The sequence below is a fragment of the Protopterus annectens genome, chromosome 8.part0 (genome assembly GCF_019279795.1).
Source record: "Protopterus annectens isolate FY-2018-M chromosome 8.part0, PAN1.0, whole genome shotgun sequence".
Lineage (NCBI taxonomy): Eukaryota > Metazoa > Chordata > Ceratodontiformes > Protopteridae > Protopterus > Protopterus annectens.
Genome location: NC_056741.1, coordinates 280729780 through 280753456, shown reverse-complemented (window position 1 = coordinate 280753456; position 23677 = coordinate 280729780). Strand labels below are relative to the sequence as shown.

The window sequence follows — 23677 nt, the reverse complement described above, 5'->3', positions numbered from 1 at the left end:
CCTAGCAAAACTCTCCTGCCATGAAGGCAACTGCGGCTCCTTAGTGAGGTCCATAAAGGGAACCGTAGAGGGGGAAGACTGTGCTATATCAAGGGGCTTCAAAGGCAATGAAGGAGGAGAATAAGAAGGGGTCTTTGGCAGAGTGATCACCTCCCGAGGAAGGATAGGTCCTGGGGTGCGGGATACCTCTGGCTAAAAGCACTTGATCCACAAGACGCAATACATCATGTTCAGAGAGGCTTCTAGTGGATTTCACGGACACGGCTGAAGGGGAGTCAGGTCTATCCAAAGATGGAGCAAGCTCGGTGCGCACCTCGCAGGTCTGCACTGAAAACAATGGGGCTGTAAAGGACTGAACTACAGGTGTCTGCACAGAGGAAATCATCGGTGCCGAAGTCATGGTCTGCACCGACGATAAGGTCGGTACCAAAGTGGTTGTTGGCGCTAAGGCTGGAACCGAAAATATTGGTGCCGATAACTGAATTGTCGGTGCTGAGAGGGTAGTCGGTGCCGGGTAAGTTGTCGGAGCCGAAAAATCCATCGACGTCGTAACAGTCTGCATCGACTGGACAGTCGGTGCCGGTAAAGAAGTCTGAACTGAGGAGCCCCTCTGTACCGATATGCTAGTTGGTGCTGAAGTCACAGATGGCGCCGATGGCCTCAGTGCCAAAAGTCTGGGTACCGATAGCGCTGGAGCCAAAGTCAAATCCGAAGTGGAAAGCTTAGCTTTCTTGGGTCTCGGTTCGTGGGAGACCCAAGCAGGGGACGAAGGAAGAGACTTGGCCTTTATATGTTCATCACTCTTTTTCTTATTGGATCTTGGAGGGGGTGAAGCCTCCAATCCAGAAATAGACTCTGAAAAAGGAGATTTAAGTAGCCTCTTCAATATCAATTTATTTTTTTCTCTCAATCAACGTCCTGTTAGAGAAATTCTTACAAATCCCGCAGGGTGGCTCAACTGTTAAATGAGGCACACCCAAGCAATAGACACACAGGGAATGTGCATCTAAAGTAGGTAATTTATGGCCACAATCTGAACATCTTTTAAATCCTGGACTACTTTTTTTATCTGCCATGTTAGAAAGAAAGAAGGAAAAACCAGAAATAATACCAGCAATGGTACAAAAATTACCCGAAGGTAAGAAGGAAAGGGGGTTTACCAATGATGGTAAAAAAGAAATTACCTAGTGGTAAACAGGAGGAAAGGAATTGAAAGAATTAAAGAAAGGATAGCCGCTAAATGCGATAAGGTAAGAGAAAACTATCTAATGACTTTTCTGTGAGAAAAGGTTGTTTTGGAATTTAGTATGACGAAAAAAAATTGTACTTAGCTCAAGAGAAGTAGCTTGACACGACCGAATGGTGATGCGGCAAACAAAATCTGAGGTAACAGGGAGAGGGGAATTCTGGGTTAGAGTTTTAGCTTGAGAGTTTGTAGCTGACATGAGCTTGGAAGATGGCCGGCTCGGTTCTGAGGTCGGAACCAATACCCATACGTAAGGAATGAACGATGATTAACAATATCAGATATAATTTTCTTGGGTGGCGAAAGCCAGGGTACCTTTTTGGCTAGGTTTGTATAGGCCCTAGGGCCAAAAGCCTAGTACCTACCTATGCAGTCCTTGCGCTATCTAGCCAGAGTAACCACATAAACTGGTTTACCCAGAACAGCAGAAGAGAATGAAAGAAAAGTACAGTTTTTAGACTCCAGTGCATGTCGCCAATAGGATAATCATGTACATGACCTGATTTGTCAATGCGTTGCCCCAGCAATCGTCGGAAATAACCAGGTAGTCCCAAATCCAGTAACTACAGGAGTACATGCAGCATGACCGATCACATTTTCCATAGCAAAATAAGCAAAGGCACCCACACAGACACCCTGAAACACAGAGGGGAAGGAGGGAGTAAATGCAGTCAACCTGCACATATAACATCTACTATTATATAAGGTACAAACTGTAAAATATAAGCTGCAAGGGACACCTAAGTCACGAAATAGCAGAATGGTAGGAAGGAGACTAAGGGATTGGATCAAAGAACATCTACATTTATGCCTATTTAAAATGGTGACAACACTTGTGGCTAACTGCTTCTAGCTTCCCTTGCTGTAGTCCCAGCTTAAATGTAAGGGAAGGCAAAAGAGGGTAAGGGGAGGCTGAGCTCTAAGCCAATCCTTAGGAATGACACGATAAAACCAAAAAAGCCAACACTGAGCATGGGTGTATTAGAAGAGAATATCAGAGTATGCCTCCTTGCCAAAGTGGGAAATAACAAAATGCAAGCTGCAACCTTAGAAACTAGTCTGAAGTAGCCCTAGTATGCTGTTGGAAATTGGCACAAGCCTGGCAAAAAGAAAAAGTAACAAAGAAATTAACCTTTTTGCCACAGGAAAGTCTCAAATAAAATGCAACATTAATCCCACCTAGAAATAGTTTGTTTAAAGCATAAAACTTCTTTATTTTGATTAAATGAAAAAACCCAACAAAAATGAATAGCAAAATTTAAAATCTGTTAAAGTGGGCAAAAAATAAATAAACTTTATTCAGGCACGAAATGATACAAGCAAAATTATCCAAATGAAAAGCCATAAACTAAGAACCGTAGGCAAAATACAGGAAAGGTTGCTTCTGCATTAGCTGTCCTTAAATAAAAAAAAAAGGAAATGAAAGAATATTAGAATTCCTTAGAAGTCCGCAAAACAGAAACCATTCTTGCCACATAAGTTTTATCAACAACATCACCAAGAAGCAAAATCTAAGTCAAAAAAGGCATTTGAGTTGATCCAAGCAGCATGAATCTTTAAGGATGGAGGGTACAAAACCTTGTCCACAGTCTTTTCTTCTTTGCCCCTCAATGAAACGCAGAAATAGGGCTTGCGAGAAGACAAACCTTGTCCAATAACTCAGTAAGAAAAAGAGCCACACTCAAATTTTTAAGGAAGAAGACAAATCATAGTGGCCTGAAAGCACCAAAATCTTTTGAAAACCACAAGAAAGACAGCTCACAGTCCAATATAAATCACACTTCCAAAACAAAATAGAAACTCTGAAATTTTTTGCTGAGACCTCAAACTGGTTATAACCTTCTTGCTCCTATTTCCATTTTCTGATTGAAGTAAAGCTGAGATGGACATGTTTCAACTTGACATTTAACAAATGGTGAAAAAGCTGAGAAAAGGAATCAAAAGACAGAGACAAAGGCCAGCTGATTGACTGTGAGATTTGTTGAGAGAAGCTTGACAGGAGCCTTAAAGCTGATCTAATCAGATCGGACCTGACTTTTAGCATACTGCAGAAGATACTCATCTTTAAGGAAGAGCGCCTGAAAGAAGGTAAATCAAGAGGCATCTGTAGACTAACAAAAGGGTCCTTGCAAACCTTTGGTAAGGCCTTAGTACCAAAGCAGTTGGTTAGAGGAAGGTGAATGATGAGAGAGTTGTGCAGGTTTTCCCCAATGTTTGTCTGGAGAATCCATGACATCTCTAATTTCTGAGGACTGCACAGATCCATTTTTGTCTGCTTAATATGTCTTTAGTGGAGTTCTTCATTGGGGATCATTGATTCCTGCACAGAGTCAGTTGCAAGATCTTTCCTTGCTTTGCTTATTACCGCTGGCCTGTATAGCTGTGTGCAATAAGTTCGTGAATAAGGTTGTGCCTAAGACATTGCAAGACCTTGCTTCATCAGTATTGCTTGTTGCCCTCCATCATCTGTCCCCTGATGCATTCTGGCCGCAGCTGGACTGCTCTTGTTGTGAGACCTGACTTGTGTTGATGCTGTAGTATGAAGACCCTGCTGTCTATGCCTTCACTTCCTAGCTCAATCACTCCAACTTTCAGGTCCTCCCCATGTGGATCATATTGCTATGTAGTGTCTGAGGTCTCTGTCGAGAAATCCTTGTTATATTTGAATTCCAGTTTCCAAAACCCCAAGTCCTGGTGACCATCAGGCCTGATTTGAATGACTGGCGGGTCACAGAGTGTCCCTGCTTTCCATATGTGACATTCACCCATTAAGAGAAAGAATACTTTTGAAGAGCAGGTATTAGCAATTGGAATACAAGATGCCATGAGAGTGCAGGCTTGAAGGCTTCTAAGATGCCATGAATGCTTGTCCGACTGCAGTTTGGCATTGGGGAAGGCACCAGGTCGAGATGCCATGAACCTAATGCAAAGTTGTTGTGGTTTGTGTTTGCAGTCTAGACTGACTAGAGCTGTGGCTCTCAGGACACCACAGACTGACTTTGTTGTCCGGGGTTCTAAAGGCATGCTTTCTTCTTGTTGCCAGAACCAGGCAGCATCTCTTGAGAAGTGGCAGAATTAATGCTGTAGATTCTGAAGTTAGATCGCCCACAGAAGATTAATTTGAAATAGTAAGGATAAAAGTGAATGCCTTGAAAAGTGAAACCTTGAATACTCTGGAGCCAGAGTCAAAAGCCAGCTTCATACTCTGAACTGATAGAAGTAGCAGCCAAGAGGGCAGATGCGCCATGAGAACTTTCTCCCAGTTGCACAAAGTAGAAAAGCAATGCAGAGACATGAAGATACCAACCTGTGATCAAGCTCCAGTCCTGTCCACTTTTCCAGTCCACCTAACCTTTGAGAGCAGGAACTCTCAGATCTTGGTTCCATCCAGATAACCCATCCAAAAGATAACAAAAGAGGAATAAGAGTCAAATCCACTTCACACAAATTAAATCCCCCCCTTCAGATAAGTGGGAAGGGCTGGAGGAGAAAATTCTAAGTTGCTGGAGAAACTTCTTTGGTAGCCTCTTTATCTGAATAAAAGGAAATAAAATTTGAGCTTTGAGGGGGTGGATGAATGGGCTGCATGCACGACCTTGTGAATGATATCCAGCACTGCTGTGATGAATGAATCTAAATCCCATCTTTCTTGGCATGGAAATCCCAAATAGTTGAATGGAGACTGAAATCAGAGTCCATGAGCTGCCCTTGGCAGGACCCCACCCCTGCTTAGAATGAGGAGCTGATACTGTCTGAAAGGCAGATCTAGGCCTAACCACTGTCTGCTGAAAGGCCCCCACATTGGCTGGCTTCAACTAACATGGGAACCTGCCCTCCTGCCCCCTACCCCCCCTTGACACCCTGGACTGGTCACCATGAACCTTGCCCCTGCTCTACTAAACTTTCAATAACTACTGCACTTAACCAGCACAATCTTTAACAGTTTAAAACTGCTTCCACAGGCGGTCCAAAACTTTAAAACCTGCTTCGACTAAACAAATATCCAATTTTGTTTAAAACCATCCAAAATTTATCCAAAAACAACACCCATCCTTTTAACACAAACAGCTTCAATACAGCATGTACATCAGACAGATTAGACTGAAAGCATCAATTCCACCCCTCTGAGCATAGCAGTCAAACCACCAAGCAAAAGAATGCTTACCAGAAGCGAGACTTACAAACACCAAATCCAGCAATTCTTACACTCACACACCAATGCAACCACACAACCTTTTAAATTCAATTCATGATAATTCTGAAATTTGAGCAATTCATATTTCAAATTTGAGGAGAGTGATCTCAGTATATGGAGTATGAAATTGACAATTCACCCCCCCCCTATCCAAAGCCCTTGCAGAAGTATTATTTTTAGTACCCCTTAACAACAGAAGGAAGCTTTAACACCTTTAGGCCCCTTTTTAACAAGGGCCTGGTTAACTTTGGGAAACAAATACTTACTTTGTTCAAGAGTCCCACAATCTCTATAATCAGGAACCAAGGAGGCAGGGAGTCAAGGAATCAGGAGGTTCTCCTGCAGGACAGGCTTCCCAGGACCAGGTTCCAGGGAGAAGCCAAGCTAAGGGCCTATGCTGATTCCAAAACTGAGATTTCCTAGAAGCCTTTTTCCAGGAAAGAGTCAGAAAAGCCTTGGCCTTCCAAAGGAAAGCTCTCCCTCATGAGAATCTCCCTCTATGAAATGAAAGTGGAGAGAGAGGATCTGAAGAAAAGAAAATCACCTCAGGATCAAATCAGAAAGCAGGAGAAATCCAAGTCATCACAGACAGAAGACTCCAGAAAACTGAACTGACTCTTCAAACTACAAACTCAAAACTGTAAAACCTAGGCCTCAACAATCAAAAAAACCTTCCCCTCTAATCTCTAATTAATCACTCATCAGTTTAAGGAAGCATATGTTTCTTTTAAGCACAAAGTCCATTATAGTAAGCCCCTAGCGCACAGAAAAAGGCCTTGAGAAGAAGAGAAAGAAGAACCTCTAAAAGCCCAGGAGCTGAGGGGAGAGAGAAGAGGGAAGAGAGGGAAGAAGGGCCAGGGAAGAACAGTTACGAAGCCCCTCAGCCTGGCCTACTTCCTGAGAGGGCACATCCTGTAACAGATGAGATCTGCCTGAGACTCCAGAACCCCCCCAAGACCCCCTGAGCTCTCGCCTCCCGGACCCGCTCTAAGGACTAGCCTAGGACCCTTTGTTTTGCACTTTACTCTTCTTGAATGAGGCTATAAGAGCGGAGTTCGGCCCGACTTAATCGTAGGCATAATAACACACCAATCTAGCTAACTCCCAAACAGCCCTCAATCAAGCCTCCTCCTTATTAAATCTAGCACAAGAGCTGCACAGCAACGCAACCAACAGCAGGCCCAAAACAAACTACACAAAATGTGTAATGTATGATAATCGGTATCCGTATCACGGTACCAAATACAGTTATTCACTTTTCTTTTTAATACATATATGTAATAATAAACCAAAAAATGTTCAAAAATGTTCTAACGGGTGTTCGCACCAACTCTGTACTCGGTCTGAAACCCGGTTTGAAAATCTCAAGCCAACCTGCACTTTCTGAATAAAATTGCTTCTGCAAAAACGCATGCAAAGACTGAGGAAATGAAGTGGGTCATCGCATGTAGTGACGCACTGACGACTAGTGGCAAGGGTCGGGCCATGACCCCTTATACTCTATACTCTGGTATTCGGGCCGACTGGGACGCGGACTATACCCAATAGTCAGGACTGCAGCAAGGGAAGACGAAGAACATCAGCTGATCAGATTTTCTGAATTCCATTGTTCTGTGAAGGTAAAAACTTAATTGTCTGTGAACATCTAGCAAATGCAAACAGTATTCACTTTTGTTTGAAAATTTGGGAAAAAATACTGGAAGTTGTATAGTCTGATTGATATTAGTGTCAGATACTACTTTCAGTAAAAAGGAAGGATTTGTTCGCAAAGACACCCGGTCCTTATGAAGGATTAATTAAGGAAGCTTGGAAGATAAGGCCTGTAACACAGATATTCTTCCAGCAAAAGTAATAGCAACCAAAAATGAGGATTTCCAGAATAAATACTTCAAATCGCAATTTGCTGATGGTTCAAATGGAGGATTAATTAGAGATTGCAGCATCAGATTCAAGTCCCAAGGAGCAGACAGATCATTGTATGGTGGTCTCAGCAATATGGTTCCTGTCAGAAAGGCTTTACAATGTTTGTGTGACATTAGAGCTGAATCAGTTAGACCATTATGAAAATTTGAAATTGCATGTGGTTGGAATGGAGCCACCAACTCAAGTCTTTTTTGCATAAATTGGTGATCTGAACTTGATGTGACATTGATGTGTCAGTAAGGACAATTGTGACGCCATGAGTTATTGTAGAATTCGCATGTGAAACCTTACAAGGGGAACTAAAGTGATGGGGGCCACCACAGATGCTAGAGTCTGAAATACCAGTCGTGCAGTCATTGTTCTGTTGTGAATAATATGGCTGACTTGTGATTTTATTCTTTGAAGTCTTTCTTGAGGTAGAGATGTGATACAGGTGCTTGTGTCCAACACTGCTCCTATAAATTCTAACGGCTGTGTTGGGTCTAGGTGGGATTTTTTGTAATTTACATTGATCCCCAGTGAGGAGCAGGTTTGAACGACATAGCTCCTTGCTTGCAGCAGTAGATGCCTGGTGGTTGTGGTAATGAGCCAGTCAATCTGAAGTGAGCTGTGACCACTGCCATACATTTGATGAACACCCTGTGGGATGTGGTGAGACCAAAGGGCATGGCTCTGAACTGATAATGACTGGCTGTTAGCCGAAAGAGCAGAAATCTTCTGGAGCATTTGTCTATTTTTATGTGATAATACACATCCTGAAGATCTACTGAGCACACCCAATCATCTTTCCCCAAGAATGAGAGAATAGATGAACCGTTACCATCCAGAATTTGGTTTGTTGAACTGAGTTGTTCATGACACTGAGATCCAAAACTGGTCCCTAGTCCCCAGTTTTCTATGGCACTAAAAAGAATCTTGAGTAAATCCCGGATCCTGTTTGGTCTGGTGGGACTGTTTGGATGGCCCTTTTATCAAGCAGTTTTTGACCTTTTAGAACTACTGCATCCCTGTGACTGGTTGGAATGTCTAGGATTCTCCTTGGTTGTTTGGTTTGTTTCGAGAAGGGAATATTGTAACCTCTGGTTATCATCCTCTCCACCCAAATGTACATTGTTATGTTTAGCCAGGCAGGTAGGTGCAGGGAATGTTGTCCCCTGAGTGAATCCACAGGATGACAATCGGGCTTCCATTCAGGAGTGCTGATAGGAATTACCAGGGAAAGAATCCCTGGAACCCTGATTATGTGGGCCACCTCTGTCACTAGCACAGCGTCTTCCATTATAACTCCCCTCTCTGCCCCGGGTGGAGTCGTTGGCACGTGAGTCCTGGAAAGGTCCTTGGGACAATTTTGAACCACAGCCTTCCACTCATCTGGTTCCTAAAGTAGGACCATTATGGAATGGAAAAAGAGTACATCCATGGTAGAAAGTGTCGTTTCATCTTTTTTACATTTGGCAAGGGTCTCTAACTTTGGGGCCAAAAAGGGATGTTCCATCAAAGGGAACATTGATGAAAGAAGACTTAAATGGCTCTGCAAACATGCATAAGCATATCCAGGCATGTCTCCCCATAGCTATGCTGGAAACTGCTGGCCTAGTCGCCCCTTCAGGTGCATGCACAATGAGCCTCATGGACAAATTACATACTGAATCAAAGGTTGCTAGCTGGGAAACTACTTTAGCCTGAACCCCCCTCAGCTACAGTTCCTGTTAGAGTGTATGATAACGCCTTTATCAGATCTCTTTGAAGTCTGGTGTGGTAAAGTTAAAGGACCTAAGCATGAAGGTTGATGAAGCGAATACGTGCTTCCAGAATCTATCCATCATCTTAGACTCCCTATTAGGAGGGTGGATAGGAGGACTTTATTTATTTTTATTTATTGACATTTGTTAACCGGGTTGGTCCAGCTGGGCTTGTGGCCCATTTTCAGTGGAGACCTGAGGAGAAAAGCTCCAAAAAAAAAACACAAACAGTTTACAGAGAATCAAACATTTGAGTCAAAAATATAGTCAAAATCAGTTATACAAGAACATTAGAGAGACAAAGCAAAAATGCAAAGCTTCTTTGTCTGTTCGATGAGAGAGGAATTGACTGCGAGCCTGACTTTCATCAGCAAGTTCCTTTTTTGGTGGCTGCTGCAATCACCATGGCATCCACTGGCACCCCTTTAGCCCAATGCTGTAGTGGACAAGGCCCCCTTCATGGGCTGGAAAGCAGGCACCCCAGTACAGGAATGGGAGAATGGAATCGAAATAGACTCCTTTGAAACTATGGTCCCATCCTGCACCAAGGCAACTGCATCAGAGTCGAACTTACATGTGCTGAAGCTCCGAGAAGCATGGATGGCTTTGATAAGATTGGTGACAAATCACACTTCTCTGAACAGACAATGAAGCTCCAACCCAGAGAGGTCTCCGGTTCCAAAAGAACCGAATAGCTCAGTGTAATTATTGGCACCACAGACAAGTCTGTCACCAGTGCTGATACAGTCGACATCAGGACTTTTGGAACCGGGAACTGAGAATGCTCAGTTGGAGTCAGAGGAGGAACAAGAATCGGGTGAGAGACATGTAAAGTTCCAGAGCCAGAAGTGCTTGGAACCGAGGATGAGGCTAACACCCTAATCTAAACACCTTAACCATTATGCTAACACCAACCCATATAATGGTGCCAAGTCCCGACTCCTTACACAATGCTGAATGGACTTCCAGGCTGGGCTACGTTAATGCACAGTCTCCACCGATGGGGTAAGCATGCAACAAGCAGGCACTGGATGTTGGGTGACACGGATCTATGACGTGGAGGGCAAACCTGCCATTCACTACCTGGACACAGTAGAGACCTGCATCAAACCCTATACTGCAACAGACCATGTTTTCCAAGGATGCATTCCTGATCCAGTACATTGGACCCTGAATTAAAACATCTGTTTGAAGCTTAATGTTTCAACTGCAAACCCTGATGGGGAAAGGAATAGTGGACCCTCTCCAACCCGAGATGGCAGTCTACGCCAGGTCCATGGGAAGAAGTTGAGGAGTAAAGCCCTCAGTCCTGAGTACCAGTGATTTCTGGTTGGGTGATTCAAGAGGCTGTTCTCCTGGGTCCAGGTTGATGACAATGTACTTTGGCAATTCAACAAGACATGTAGCACTTACGGTGAGATGTAAAACCCATGTCAAAAACAGTACTGTGTCTCTTTAAGGCCCCTTAAAATCTGTCAGAGCATAACAGACGTAGAAGTTCAAGTCCCTAGAAGTCAAGGATGAGCTCATTGTATATTAAGGACTAGAAAGCAGTTTCTGTAATCAATTTGCCTCTGGGAAAGCTTGGCTGAAAATACCGTCATCTTTTGGCCCTCTCATAGCGTGCCAGCAGAGACGTGGGGCTGCATATGAAGGTCATCTTTCCAATCCCTTTACAAAGAACTTATAACTGATACCATTCTCATACTTGAAGACGATCAGAAGACTTTCCCTATGATGCCAAAGTCACCTATTTGAATAATCAACACTTTTGACGTCACTTCACATTGAGCTCTTCTCCCAGGCAGTACAAACAATTGTGTGGACCTCTGCTCATTATTTATCCATCATATTTAAACTTATAAGATATAGCTTTAGCTACCAAAGGCAGGAACTTTTCATGGGTGATGCAATCAATTTCAGCTCTCTCCACACACAGGGGAATAGGTATTTTGATTTCAAGATTTTAACATTGTACATTCGAGTGTCTCACCCAAACAAAAGATAATTTTAGATCAAATCCTAAATGATCGAAAAAAACAAATCAAAACTTATTTTTTGTGCAGAAGCAGCCCCGCTGCACCCTCCATACCTCCTGCTACTTATATATACCAACTCTGAGACCACACAACAGTGAGGTAACGGTAAATTCCCTTACCCCGCTGCACCACAGATCCCGTACAAAAGGCTGCGTCAAAAAGTCCATTGCAAATATTTGCTTATAAGACCATTCACTGTTATTCACAGCATGAAAAAGTATTTGCTCATATGAGTGTTCATTGTTTTATACTGCAACCACACAGTCACGTTATAATGTTTAGTATATACGGCTTTTTCAGCAAGTTGAAGTGGACCAATGAAAAAGTATTTTCTCTGCAAAAAAATACACAGATTTGTAAATTCACACACAATAAACTTCTGTGAAGAAAACCTCAAACACTTACTTTGCAGAGTTCCTCTTCTGTAGCACGAGGAAACTTTTGAACAAGAGAATCTTTCAGTACTCTAGAAATGTATCTCATTCCATACCTAGAAAAACATAGCAGTGGAACAAAAAATAATTTTAATAATCTATTAATAAACACGCAAAAATGCAATCAGTACATACACACAGACACCCACACAAAGAGGTTGCTACCATAAATACAGACTTTTCAGCATATCAGAAAGTCCTTATTTTCTTTTGAAAGTGGTATTATCCAGAGCCAACTTTCATGCATCTCCTATGGGCCTGCCCTCCCCACCTCAGATTCCTCAAAAAACAAAAAGACCTTAACACACAGCCAGCTTTCACTACTTTGGATTTTTATTGCCTTATGGGGTAGATCTGACAAACAAAAAAACCCAGAACAAAAAAACCCCAAAATACATCAATGCCAAAAGAAGAGATGCGAAACACCACAGTCCTAAGACAGCCAAATCTCTTGCCTAACTTCTTTGTTCAAAAATTCTTGACAAAGCCAAAAATAATTTGGCGGGGGGTCCAAAATTTGAGGCAATTTAAGTAGTACTCTAATTCACTTAGACATTTAACAGAACAGGTGTTTCATCAACATGCATTTCCTGGACAATTAGTAGTATGAAACTCTAACGCTTGGCATTAATGGTTGACAGTAACCCTCAGGAAGGAAGGAGTAAAACAGAGGCAAAATCAGGGACATTCTGCATAATTCTGGAGAGTTAAAATTACTGTCGTAGCAAATTCAGATCCGATAGCTATGATGCCTTTGAGGATATGGAACTCCAGCAGATACCTATATCACAAAAATTTCTGTTGAGAAAATCTCTACTAGCAGACCATATCATTTTCTGAATAATACTATAGCAGCAGTCCAGGACAGGAAGACAGGGGAAGAAAGTTCTTTTTTCAAATCACACGTTTGCACTGTTTGATATCCAGGCTGTAATGTTTGAGAAACGTAAGATATGATTATGTAACCATTATAAATATATTGCATAAAGATTCACTTAAAATATGATGCAAAAGCAACTCTTGATTTTTAGCAATCTGAAAGCCTTACCAGCTGCAAAAAAAGGCTCCTTAGAAAAGTGGTTAAAATACTGTTTCTGAGTTTAAGCCTAGCTTTGGTGGTATAATCCCACAGTAGTTTGGCTTCTTCAAACTGTAAATTCACCCCAGTTTAGCATCCTTCTCCTGTTTTACCTGCCTTTGGGTTCTTCATGAAATATAAGGGCTAAAAAACTATCTTGGGAATGTAAGGTTGGGCATTCTTAGGATCATCTTAAAACAAGCCTGGCAAGTACCCACGAATCTGCTGTTTATGTAGTAGCCTATTGTCCACATACAGAGAAAGGTGATATTCCCCTTCCATGACATACTGAGACATTAATTTCCTAATCAAGATAAACACAGAGACTACTCTTATAAAACACTTAGGACTTCTGCAAACACATTTCATTAGGTGAAAAATAAGAAGTCTGTCCATAAAGCCTAGAGTTTGGAAATTCTGGAGACGACAGTGAGTATTGCTAACAAAACATTTGAGGATTATGGATCCCTGTGTAAGTACAATTAATCTCAACCAAAAATGTTGGAAGGAATTAAAATAAACAAAAAAAAAAAAACACATTTATCATTTACCCAAAAAGCCACTGTGAATCATCTAAGATATCATGAATAAAGGGTCTATATTAGAACATCGAAGTTTCAAAACTTCAAATGTTCTAATATCGACCCCTATTCAGCGAAAGCTGAAAACATCGAACATACATAACGGAATTTTTTCCTAGGGAAAAAATATGCTGTTCCAAAACACATACACACAACACAAGCACACCAAACAAACAGCAATCCACACACATACACCTAAAATCTTACACCTAACCCTACACTAAACTATACACACACCACTAACTATCCACTTACCTTAACCCAAATCCTAACCCTAAGGTCTGTCACTATCGCACACTGACCTAACCCACACCCTAACCCTAACTCACCTACCCCGCCCTAACCCTCACGTCCACACAATCGCACACTTACCTGACCCGTGCCCTAACTCACCTAACCTGCCCTAACCCTCACGTCCACACAATCGCAAACATACCTAACCCGCACTCTAACCCTAACTCATCTAACCCTCATGTTCACACAAATCGCACACATACCTAACCCACGCCATAACCCTAACTAACCTAACCCGACCCATAACTTTCCACCACGGCGCTGAAAATACCGAAGCAACAGAAACGGACAACCAAATTCTTTCCCTAGGAAAAAATTTGGTTTTCTGTTGCTTTGATATTTTCAGCTTTCGCTGAATAGGGGTTGATATTAGAACATTCGATGTTTTGAAACTTCGATGTTCTAATATAGACTCTGAATAAAGGAGGGTACTAAAACTGCATTTAGTAAGCTAGAGGTATACAAGTGATGATATGATGTAAAAGGGTTTTACAAAACAGATACTGGTCTTGTGCAAAGGTATATATTTCTATTAAAATCAATATGGCACTAAGAATGTCTGCTTTGCTGAAATGCCCAGTTTCTATACTAATGTTAAGAAAAATAGTTTTCGGACTAGATTAGGAAGACTAGAACCCATCACAAACATCAATTATGAAGTAAAAAAATACAGATTCATGGTTTGGTAACAAGGCATATAATCTAGTAACACCTGATCATAACTCCTAGTCAGTCTAATTTGAGGCTCTGAGTTTGCATTATAAAACACATTAGAACATTATGTAATATCACTGTGAAAGTTTGTGCACACACTGTAGCATTAGATCATTGAATGCGCCTCAGTCAGCAGGTCCTAATTTTCTGAATATGCTGCTAAAAGCAGCGGCTCCCACTGACACAGTCTTCACAGCACCAATCCTGAAAGGTTTCTTGATGTCATCACAGGAAGTATACAATGGAACATGTTCTTAAGTTTAATATTAAGCTACATGAGTACGAGATGACTCTCCTTGGTGATTCAGCTACTGCTGAGTCCAGTTCAGCCTTTTTTTTAGTCAGAAGATTGGTGAATGAGGTGACATCAAGCAACACATTATAAAAACACTAGCCCCTAAGCCCACCAGATATTAGTCAACCATTGAGTAAGCAAACTTCTGCAAATCAAGAAAAATATAAGGAAATTTGTCATATAAACTGTTAAACCTAACATACAGATAAATATGCATCCTTCTTACAAGCAACTTGAACAGCTAAGGCTGGATGGAGGACTGTCCAAGCAAGGGGGAGTGTAATGTGGACCCCTCATGGAAGTTCTCTTTGTCGTTCAGCTATTGCAAGTCTTCCTTGGTGGGTCAAAGATTGAGGAAAAAAAAATCTATCAAGATGAAAGGAGAAAGGGCAGACCAAAAAACAGGGGCAGTCCTGAAATCTCTTTTGAGAAACTTATGCTTGGCAAATTTGTAAAGGAAGGACCAAGTAGCACTGGCACAGGTATATGTAGTGGAGATGTTCTTAAAGTAAGCATGGAGGCAGATACACCTAATAGAGTGGCCTTTGAATTCAGCATTATCTAAAAGGTGGAAAGCTACCTGTTGGTAAAGAAGTGCAGCTAGTAGTCCACATAGAACAGCTTTGATCCACATCCCATTTCCTTCATGGAACAAATGAGATGAATAGTGATTGCATCTGCTTGGGTAAAAACTGAATCGATTCTGCTTACCAAAAATCAGAAGAGCTCATTCTGGCCTGTTTGTGGACACAGTTGGGGGAAAAATAAAGGACTGGTTCAGACAAAATTCAGAAAACATTACTAGCAAAAATGTTTGTTGTTAAGAGGGTCACCTGATCCTTGTTAAAAACTAGATATGATTTCCTCAAATAAGACCCTACAACTTTGACATCCTGTAAGCAGAGGTGACTCTTACCAGGAAAGGTTTATCCAAGGAAAGAACATCAATACCAACAAAGCAACTAGTGTCAATCTGTCAAAGTTGGATCTCAAGCAGTTTAGTTGGCTATGCTTTACTTTAAGAGCATATCTCATAATTAGCATATTGCTTTTTAAATTGTTTAATCTGGACTGTTGTGTCATAAATTTTGTCGTCCACTCTGCCATGATGGGCAGACAGGTAAAAAGGCGCACCTTAACCATGCAGCAACTGAGGCCAAAATCAGAGTGATATCCAAGATGCAACTGGATGACCTGTACATTAACTGACAAAGGAGATATCTGGTACTACAAGTGCAAAGAACCTCCTCCACTTATCAAGCTACTACTGAGGGGAAAGGAGATGAACTGGAGGAAGGATTTTTTGCAGCCTTATTCACACTTCTTAACCCAGCTGGAAGGTCTAGCAGAATCAACTGGTCCAAAACAGCCAAGCCGTATGGTGGCACAAACTGCATTCCCAACCATGGGTGCACTCCCAAGCATGAAACACACTGTGTTAGTGTGTGACGTAAGTGGGATTGCAGGTAAGTTGTAAACATTTCCATTGGCATGGACTTGAGAATGCATCTACTGAGAACTCCCCCTGTGCCTGCTGGACAAGCAGAAGAGGCAGAACACTACTTTCTTTAGTAAAGAGAATAGGTCAATCTCCATAGTATCTACATTTTGAAATTCAAACATGAAAGCATCAAAGAAGAGAGCGCTCACTGAGCCTGCAAAAACAAGTCTGCATCCCCAGTGCTGTGGTCTGCTGATACTGATGCTAAGCTGCGATTCACAACCAAAAGTACATTGCCTCTCTGCAAAGAGGCATGGTCTCATACTCTCCCTTGCTAGAGAAGGTATCACATGACAGACTGGATGTTAAACAAAATCAGGAGAGTTGTTGGTGTCGCTTTCCATCAAAAGCTTTTAGGAATACCAGCACTGTTTGAAGCACTTGTTTGTTAATGTGGTGCTGTCTCAATATACCCCCTTTTTAATTAAAATTATATATCTATGAAATACTATGCATGACTTTACAATTAACTTTTTATTTAAATTTAACATTACCATATCATGGGCATCAAAATGTAAAACTTTTCTTTTTTTTGTCCCCACTGGCTGTTGATCAACCCCCTCCCAGGCAATCGCCCCATTCGCTCATCACTGGAGCAAGGGTTGACTGGCAGAAGCCATCATTTAGATAACCACTGAGGTGGTTCAAGAATGTTTTCATGCTGTGTCATGCATCCTGTAAAATGCTGGGTGTAAGACATGATGCGGAAAGGGCATCCCCCTCACTTCCACAAAGAGCATGTCCTCTCAGACTGCCCCTTCCACCAAAGCACGGGTGGAGATTTCTTCTCCAGGGAAATCAAACCATTTAGTGTGCCTCTGAGTGCTCGTGTCCTTCTCAGTCCTCCAGGTGAGGCAAGTGGGCCACATCCTTTCACTCCTCCTCTCTTTGCTTTGCTGCCTGGCACATCTAGTACTGAGGCTCCTAACTGAACTCTGGTCACCTGGGTCGCAGTTAGGATTTAGTCCCTCTATTCCAATGAGCCAGGCAGAAAAACATGAATTTTTTACATATTAAATTTATTTTTAATAATGAAAAACTAGTCAATCCTTACAAGCACGTTTTATATCTGGAACAGTGCAAGTTTTTGTCTGGCTTCACAATGGTCTTACACATTTGAAGAATTTAACAAGAATATTTACTTAGAAAGCACAGTTGGATAAAATCTTACCATAACGGTAGATTTCCTTCTCTTTACTGTTGCAGTATTCATTACAATAGGGATTCCCTGCCAACAGCGGCCTGACATCTGGCCAGTACACCAAAGCCTTTAGGTTGCTTTAAGGTATGCCGTATGCCACATATATGTTCCCCGTTTTGTGTAGGACATAAAGGTGATGTATGGATGTATCACCCTCAGAACTGACAGCCCCGTAGGAATGCTAGTCCAAGGAATTGAGAGGTAATCAGCATATCCAGAAAAGAAATAGACCATATCTCCACAACAGTCAGGAAATCCTTCTATGTGGCACCCCTCATCACTAAGGGCTTTTCATCCGGAAAAAAGGAGGTCATTGTCCCACTGTACTCATCCCTCATTAGACCCGTTATAGAATACAATGCCCCGTTTGGCATGTACCTCTCAAGACATCTGCAACAACTGGAAAGGCCGCAGAAATACCTCACTTAAAGAATCACAGTCCTAAAGCAGATGCCCTATGCTGACTGTCTAAAAAAAAAACTCCAGCTATACCCTGTCAGATATCGTCTACTCAGAGGCGATCTCTGCTTAACATACAAGGCCATGTCAACCCCAGAACTGTTGGACATGCTACACTTAAAGAAATCCCAATCCCTCAAAGCCACACGCTCCAGGGATCTAAACCTTGTCATCACAATGAACAAAACATGCTGGAGGGATAGGTTCCTGACCCAGAGACTCCCCAGACACTGAAATAGGCTGCCCATACATGTCAAACAGAGCGCCTCTTTGGCCCTCTTCAAAAGGAACCTTGACAACTGGATGGGAGAAAGGAAATTCACCCTGGAGATCACGTCAGTCACCCTGCTAGACAGGGGTCCAGGGAAGTAAATATTGTGGGAAAAAATAGCTAGGGAATTGTTATGGCTAGGCTTGTATAGGCCAACCTATGAACCAAGGGATGGAGAAAGGAAGTGAATACTGCAACAGTGAAGAGAAGGACATCTACTGTTATAAGTAAGATTTTACACAACCGTACTATGTCCTTCCATTTCACTGTTGCAGTGTTCATTACAATAGAGACGGTGCTAAAGCTCAGGAAGAAGACCAGCAGAGCTCTCTAAGAAGCTATGAAGGATGGCCCTAGCAAAACCAGCCCTAGCTCTGGAAATTCCATCCGACTTGTAGTGCTTGGTAAATGTATACACAGAAGTCCAGGTAGCTGATTCAAGAAGAGAGTTAGTATCCAAACTCTTGAAAAAAGTACCAGAAGTAGTCATGGCTCTAGTTGAATGAGACTTGGAAGACTCTCATCATGAAAGGAACAATAATAAATGGCTTTAGAAATCCAAGAAGAAATAGTTTGCTTGGACACATCCAATCCCTAGGATATAGGATGAAAGTAAGCAGAGCTGACCAGATTTACGAAAATCCCTAGTCTTATCCAATAAAATCCAAGTTGTCTGTGCAAATCCATGTGCAGCACCTTCTCACTGTTAGACTATGGAGAAGGGAAAAAAAGTGGGCAAATGAATAGACTGACTAAGAGGCAATTCATTCACCACCTTGGGCATAAAAGAAGGATTAGTACGAAGGGACACCCCTGTCCTAATAAAACACCAAAAAAGGAGGACAAGCCATAAGGGCTCAAAGCTCAGACACCTGTCTGGCAGAAGTAAGGGCTAAAAAAAAGCACAGTTTTCCAAGAGCAATGTTGCAAGGAAGCTGAGGCTGCAGGCTTCATAAGGAGCCTGGGTCAATTTTATAAAACAAAATTAAGATCCCAGGGAGGAGTAACAGGCTTCCTGGGGGGCCTAATATGAAGGACACCTTTAAGGCATTGTTTAAGCTTCAAATCTAGAAGCTAAAGGAGGTGATAAAGGCAGACAAGCAGAAATAGTGGATAAGTGGGCCTTAACAGAATAGGCCAACCCAGCAATGAGCAGTTCACACAGATAAGGGAGAACCAAAGGAACATCCACAGGAGGTGAACCCAAGTTACGAGAAAGACACCAAACAGAAAACCTCTTCCATTTGGATATGTAAGATTTCCTAAGCATATCCTCAGAAAAAAAGGTGTCTATGAAGCATAAAAACCCTATCACCCACCATGTCAGTTTAAGAGTGGACTCGTGGGGAGGGATGAGAAATCCCTTGTCCTGTGAGAGTAGCTCCACCCTGTGGGGTAACGTGTGATGGTTGCCCTTGGTTAAATGGAGAATAGGAGGGAAACAATGCTATGCTGGCCAAAAGGGAATCACCAACAAGATTCTCGGAGGATCCTGTTGAATTTTGAACAGGACTTTTAGAATGATGAAAAGGAGAGGAAAGGCGTAAAGAAATATTTCCTTCCAAGAAAGAGGCCATTCACCTTCCAAACAAGAGAACTTGGGACTCTGGCACAAAACAGAGGAAGTTGTCTGTACAGAGGGGAGGCAAAAAGATCTATTTCAGGAGTACCCCACTGGTGGACAATGTCTAGAAACACATCCCTGTGAAAAATCCATTTGTGGAATTGAGTTATGGAACTGCTCAAAGAATCTGCCACAATGTTTTGACCTGAGGGAGTGCAGACTGCCTGAAGTGTCACTTGATACTGGATAGCTAGATCCCTCACTAGCAGAGCTAACCGGCAAAGAAGATAAGACCCTATCAACCCCCCCCCCTCCATTTGTTGACATACCACATCACTGTGGTATTGTCTGTAAACACCCTGAAAGGTCCTTGAGAGAAGAGGGGATGAAAGGCCTGAAAAGCCACCAGAAGAGCACCTTTTTGATGCTGATGTGCTTTTTCCCATTGAAAAGACAACCAGATTCCCTGCGCCTTTAAGCAGCCAAATGCTGCTCCCCATACCACATCTGAAACATCTGTGAACACCTTCTGAGAAGGAAGAGGTGGATGAATAGGGAGCCCTGGATTGACAGTCAACTGTTGAATCCACCACTGAAGTTCCTGTTTGAGACATGGAAGAGGAGGATCTAAAACATCTAGGGAATAAGAATTGTGACGCCAAACTGACTTTAGGAACCAGTGAAGTTTTCTCATGTGGAGTTTGGCAAACAGGAGCATAGGAATGTTGGAAGTCATGAACCCCAGAGATCTCAGAAATTCCCTGGCTGTTACTGAAACCAGAGGAAGAAGGGAATGAAAGAAAGAAATGAGAGTTAGGGCCTTGGGAGGAGGCAGAGATGCCAGCATAGGAACAGTCTGGCTCCTGCACCCCTGAAAGACATGATCCTGAGAAGGAGTCAGAAAATACTTTAAATTTATAGTAAACCCCAGGCTCTGCACAAGGGAAAAGGCAAAATGAAGATTTTGCAACAAGGTTTCTGGACAGGATGCCTAGAACAGGAGGTCATCCAAGTAGAGAAAGACTTGGATCCCCCTTTAGCCTGCAAAAGGCAATCACAGGAGCGAGACATTAGGTGAAAACCCTTGGAACAGTAGAAAAGAAAAAGGGCAAAGCAGAGAACTGAAAAAGCCAGGAAGCAACAGAGAAACATAAAATCTTCTTGAAAAGGGGATGGATCGGGAAATGAAGATAAGCATCCTTGGGATCCAGAGACACAAATATAAGCCTGAGGAAGCATAAGAGGGAACAAGGTCTGAAGGGACAACATACAGAAAGAAGGTACCTTCAGAAAGTTGTTTAGATGAGAGAGGTACAGAATAGGTCTCTAAGTGCCATCTTTCGTGGGGACTAAAAACATTCTGGAATAAAAAACCCTCCCCCTTTGAGAAACTGGAACTTCCTGAATAGTTCCCTGAGTCAACAGATCCAGAAGCACCCCTGGGAAGAAGAGCAACTGCTCCTGATGGGGTTGAGGAATTCCTATAAAATGTGTATGAGATTTCCAGACCATGAAGTACCCTTGGCAGATAATAGACAGAACCCAGGAGTCCAGAGTAATATTTAATTTTATTTGAGATTTGTTGACTGAGATAGACTGACTGGCAATTACCTTTTTTCAGCAGAGGCCCGTGGAGAAAAGCTCCACAGTACAACTAAGCAAAAAGGTTACGTGATAAAGTAATGCACAATACAGTAATCAAGCAAATGTCTATTACAGTATAAAGAAGAGAGAGGGAAAAAAAACAACAAACGACACATTTATACAATGTAGTAAGTGAAAAAACTGGTTACAACAAAAAGCTGGCAAAAACGTGTCTGGACTATTGCCATGGACAGTTGTAATATTCCAAGCAGTTTATTTTGTAGTGTACAGGAGGTGTAAAATTTTAATATAAAAGCCATATTGCAAAACAGGACTTAAGATAGCATGTTTCCAGGACTAAGAAGTGAAGAAACATGGAAAGTAGTAACTGTCTTGTCATAATAGGAGGTAAATTAGAATAAGATAAATTTGAGGAAAGGGAAAAAATTAAGGAATAGGAAGGAAAGGGAGAAATGAAGAAAGTAGTGGATTAAGAACTGGGTTCAAGTGGGACGATTACAGTGACAAGTTCAGGTGCTGTTTAGGTAATGTTTGAACATTTTCTCGAATTCAAGGACATGGGTAGTATTGCTGACAGTCATGGGAAGCTTGTTCCATTAAAGAGCGGGAGAATAGCTGTAGATATTCTGTCCAATAAATTTTTTAGGTTTGTGAATCTGTAAGTGATACTGGTCTAAGCTTCTTTGTGATGGGGGAGTATAAAGGGAGACTAGTGAGGAGATGTTGGGGCAGGAGGAGGAGGGTTTGTTCAGGACAAAATGTACGATAAGTTGAGTAAATAAGAGTTGGTTAGGGAACTGTAGCCAGCTGAGCACCCTGTGAGTGTGACAGTGGTGTGATTTAGAAGGCAGATTAGCAGTAAATCTAGCAACTTTATTGTGGGTGGTTGTGAGTGTGGAGAGTGGTGAACACCACGTTAGTTAGGATTTATGAGCTATAGAAGATGCTGGGAGAAGGTAAGCTTGGGCTAGTGAAATTCTGGAAGTCAGGGGGTAAGGAACCTTTTGTTTCTATACAGCAGACTGAGTTTTTGGTTGGTTTTCTTAATACAGTGAAGTACATGGTAGTCAAATTTGAGTTAGTCTGTGAGTGCTCCAAGGAGCTTTGTGCGGGTTTCAGCAATGATAGTACTGTTGTTAAGTGAAGAGATGGTAAATGAGGATTTGAGGTGGAAGAAGGATTTTGGGAGGAAGAGAAGAAGTTTTGCCTTTTTAGGGTTAAGTATAAGTTGGTCATTAGTAAGCTAAGTTTTAGTGAGGTTGAAAGATTTTTGTGTCAGGGTGAGCAGATCAGATGAGTTTGTCAGCAATGGAGATTATTGTGGAGTTGTCTGTGTACTGTATGAGGGATGACAGAGGATAGGATATGTAGAGTTGGTTAATGAAAATGTTAAAAAAGGGAGCTTAGAATTGAGCCTAGTGGGACACCCATTTTGATGGGGAGAAATGGAGAAAGAGCAGAAAGCTATTTGACAAATTGCTGCCTGTCTATGAGGTAGCTGCTGAACCAAGAGATAGTTACTGAGAAGAGGTTGTGTTGGGAAAGGAAGATGGGCTGGGAAACAGTGTCAAAGGCTTTGGACAGATCTAAAGAGAGACAGGACACTAGCTTATTATTGTCTCTGGCTAGGGAGATGGTGTTAGTAAAGAAATTAACAGTAACAGTGGTGCTGTGGGGTGGGGGGCCATTCTGGGTAGGGGTGATCAGGTTTTCTTGGGTGTATCAGGCCAAGATTTGTTTATGAACACACTGTTTGAGAATTTTAGAGGGGGAAAAGTATGGCAACAGGCTAATAATTAGAGAGTTCTACAGAATTTCCACCTTTGTGGATAGGTATGGTATAATTTTTTTTCCAGAGAGTAGGGACAGGGGATTCTCTGAATGAGCGATTTTTGAGGATGGAGACAGGATATGCTATAGATTTAGCAGTAGCCTTTAAGAAAAGAGATGGCAATTTATCAGCTGATGGGGAACATAGTTTAAGTTTGAGGAGAAGATTTTTAATGTAGCTGGTAGGAACTGGGCTTAATGAGAAGGGGGAGATTTGTAGTTGGGGATATTGGGAGGAGAGGGATTTGTTGGGTTGGAGTCTGCATAAGTTTGCTGATGGTATCAATGAAGTATGAATTAAAAATGGATGCATTTTCTTGGGGTGTGTTATTGGGGCAGAGGTTGGGAGTTGAGGGATTCTCTGGGTGGAGAATTTGATTGATAGTATACCAGAACTTTTTGGGGTTTCTGGGTTCTGTAGTATGCAGCGTGTGGTAGAAGTTCTTTTTGTCATCATGTGTGCGCTTTTTGGTCAGATTCTGGAGTTCCCTATATTTTTGGTAGTGTGTGTGAGGAATATGGCCTCCATCCAGAGTTTCCAGGCAGAATCATACCGCTCAACCTCTTAGTGCAAAAAATCTGGACAAAGCCTAAAATAGTGGGGACAAAGGCCCAAAGAAAAGGGACAGTTTTTAAACAGTGCTCTTGTCAACTTAGAAAATTGTTAGAATATTTATGTTAGCATGTATTTTCAGAAAGAGATGA

The 23677-nt window shown here is 42.0% G+C and overlaps 1 protein-coding gene across 1 annotated transcript in view; it reads right to left on the bottom strand.

Annotated features, from left to right (window-relative positions):
• IQGAP3 (IQ motif containing GTPase activating protein 3) overlaps positions 1-23677 on the bottom strand; it is a 2364408-nt gene that overhangs the window by 514186 nt on the left and 1826545 nt on the right. Inside the window, exon 28 of the mRNA XM_044079778.1 lies at positions 11551-11635. Coding sequence (XP_043935713.1) covers positions 11551-11635 — 85 coding nt within the window. The remainder of the gene's footprint in view (positions 1-11550; positions 11636-23677) is intronic.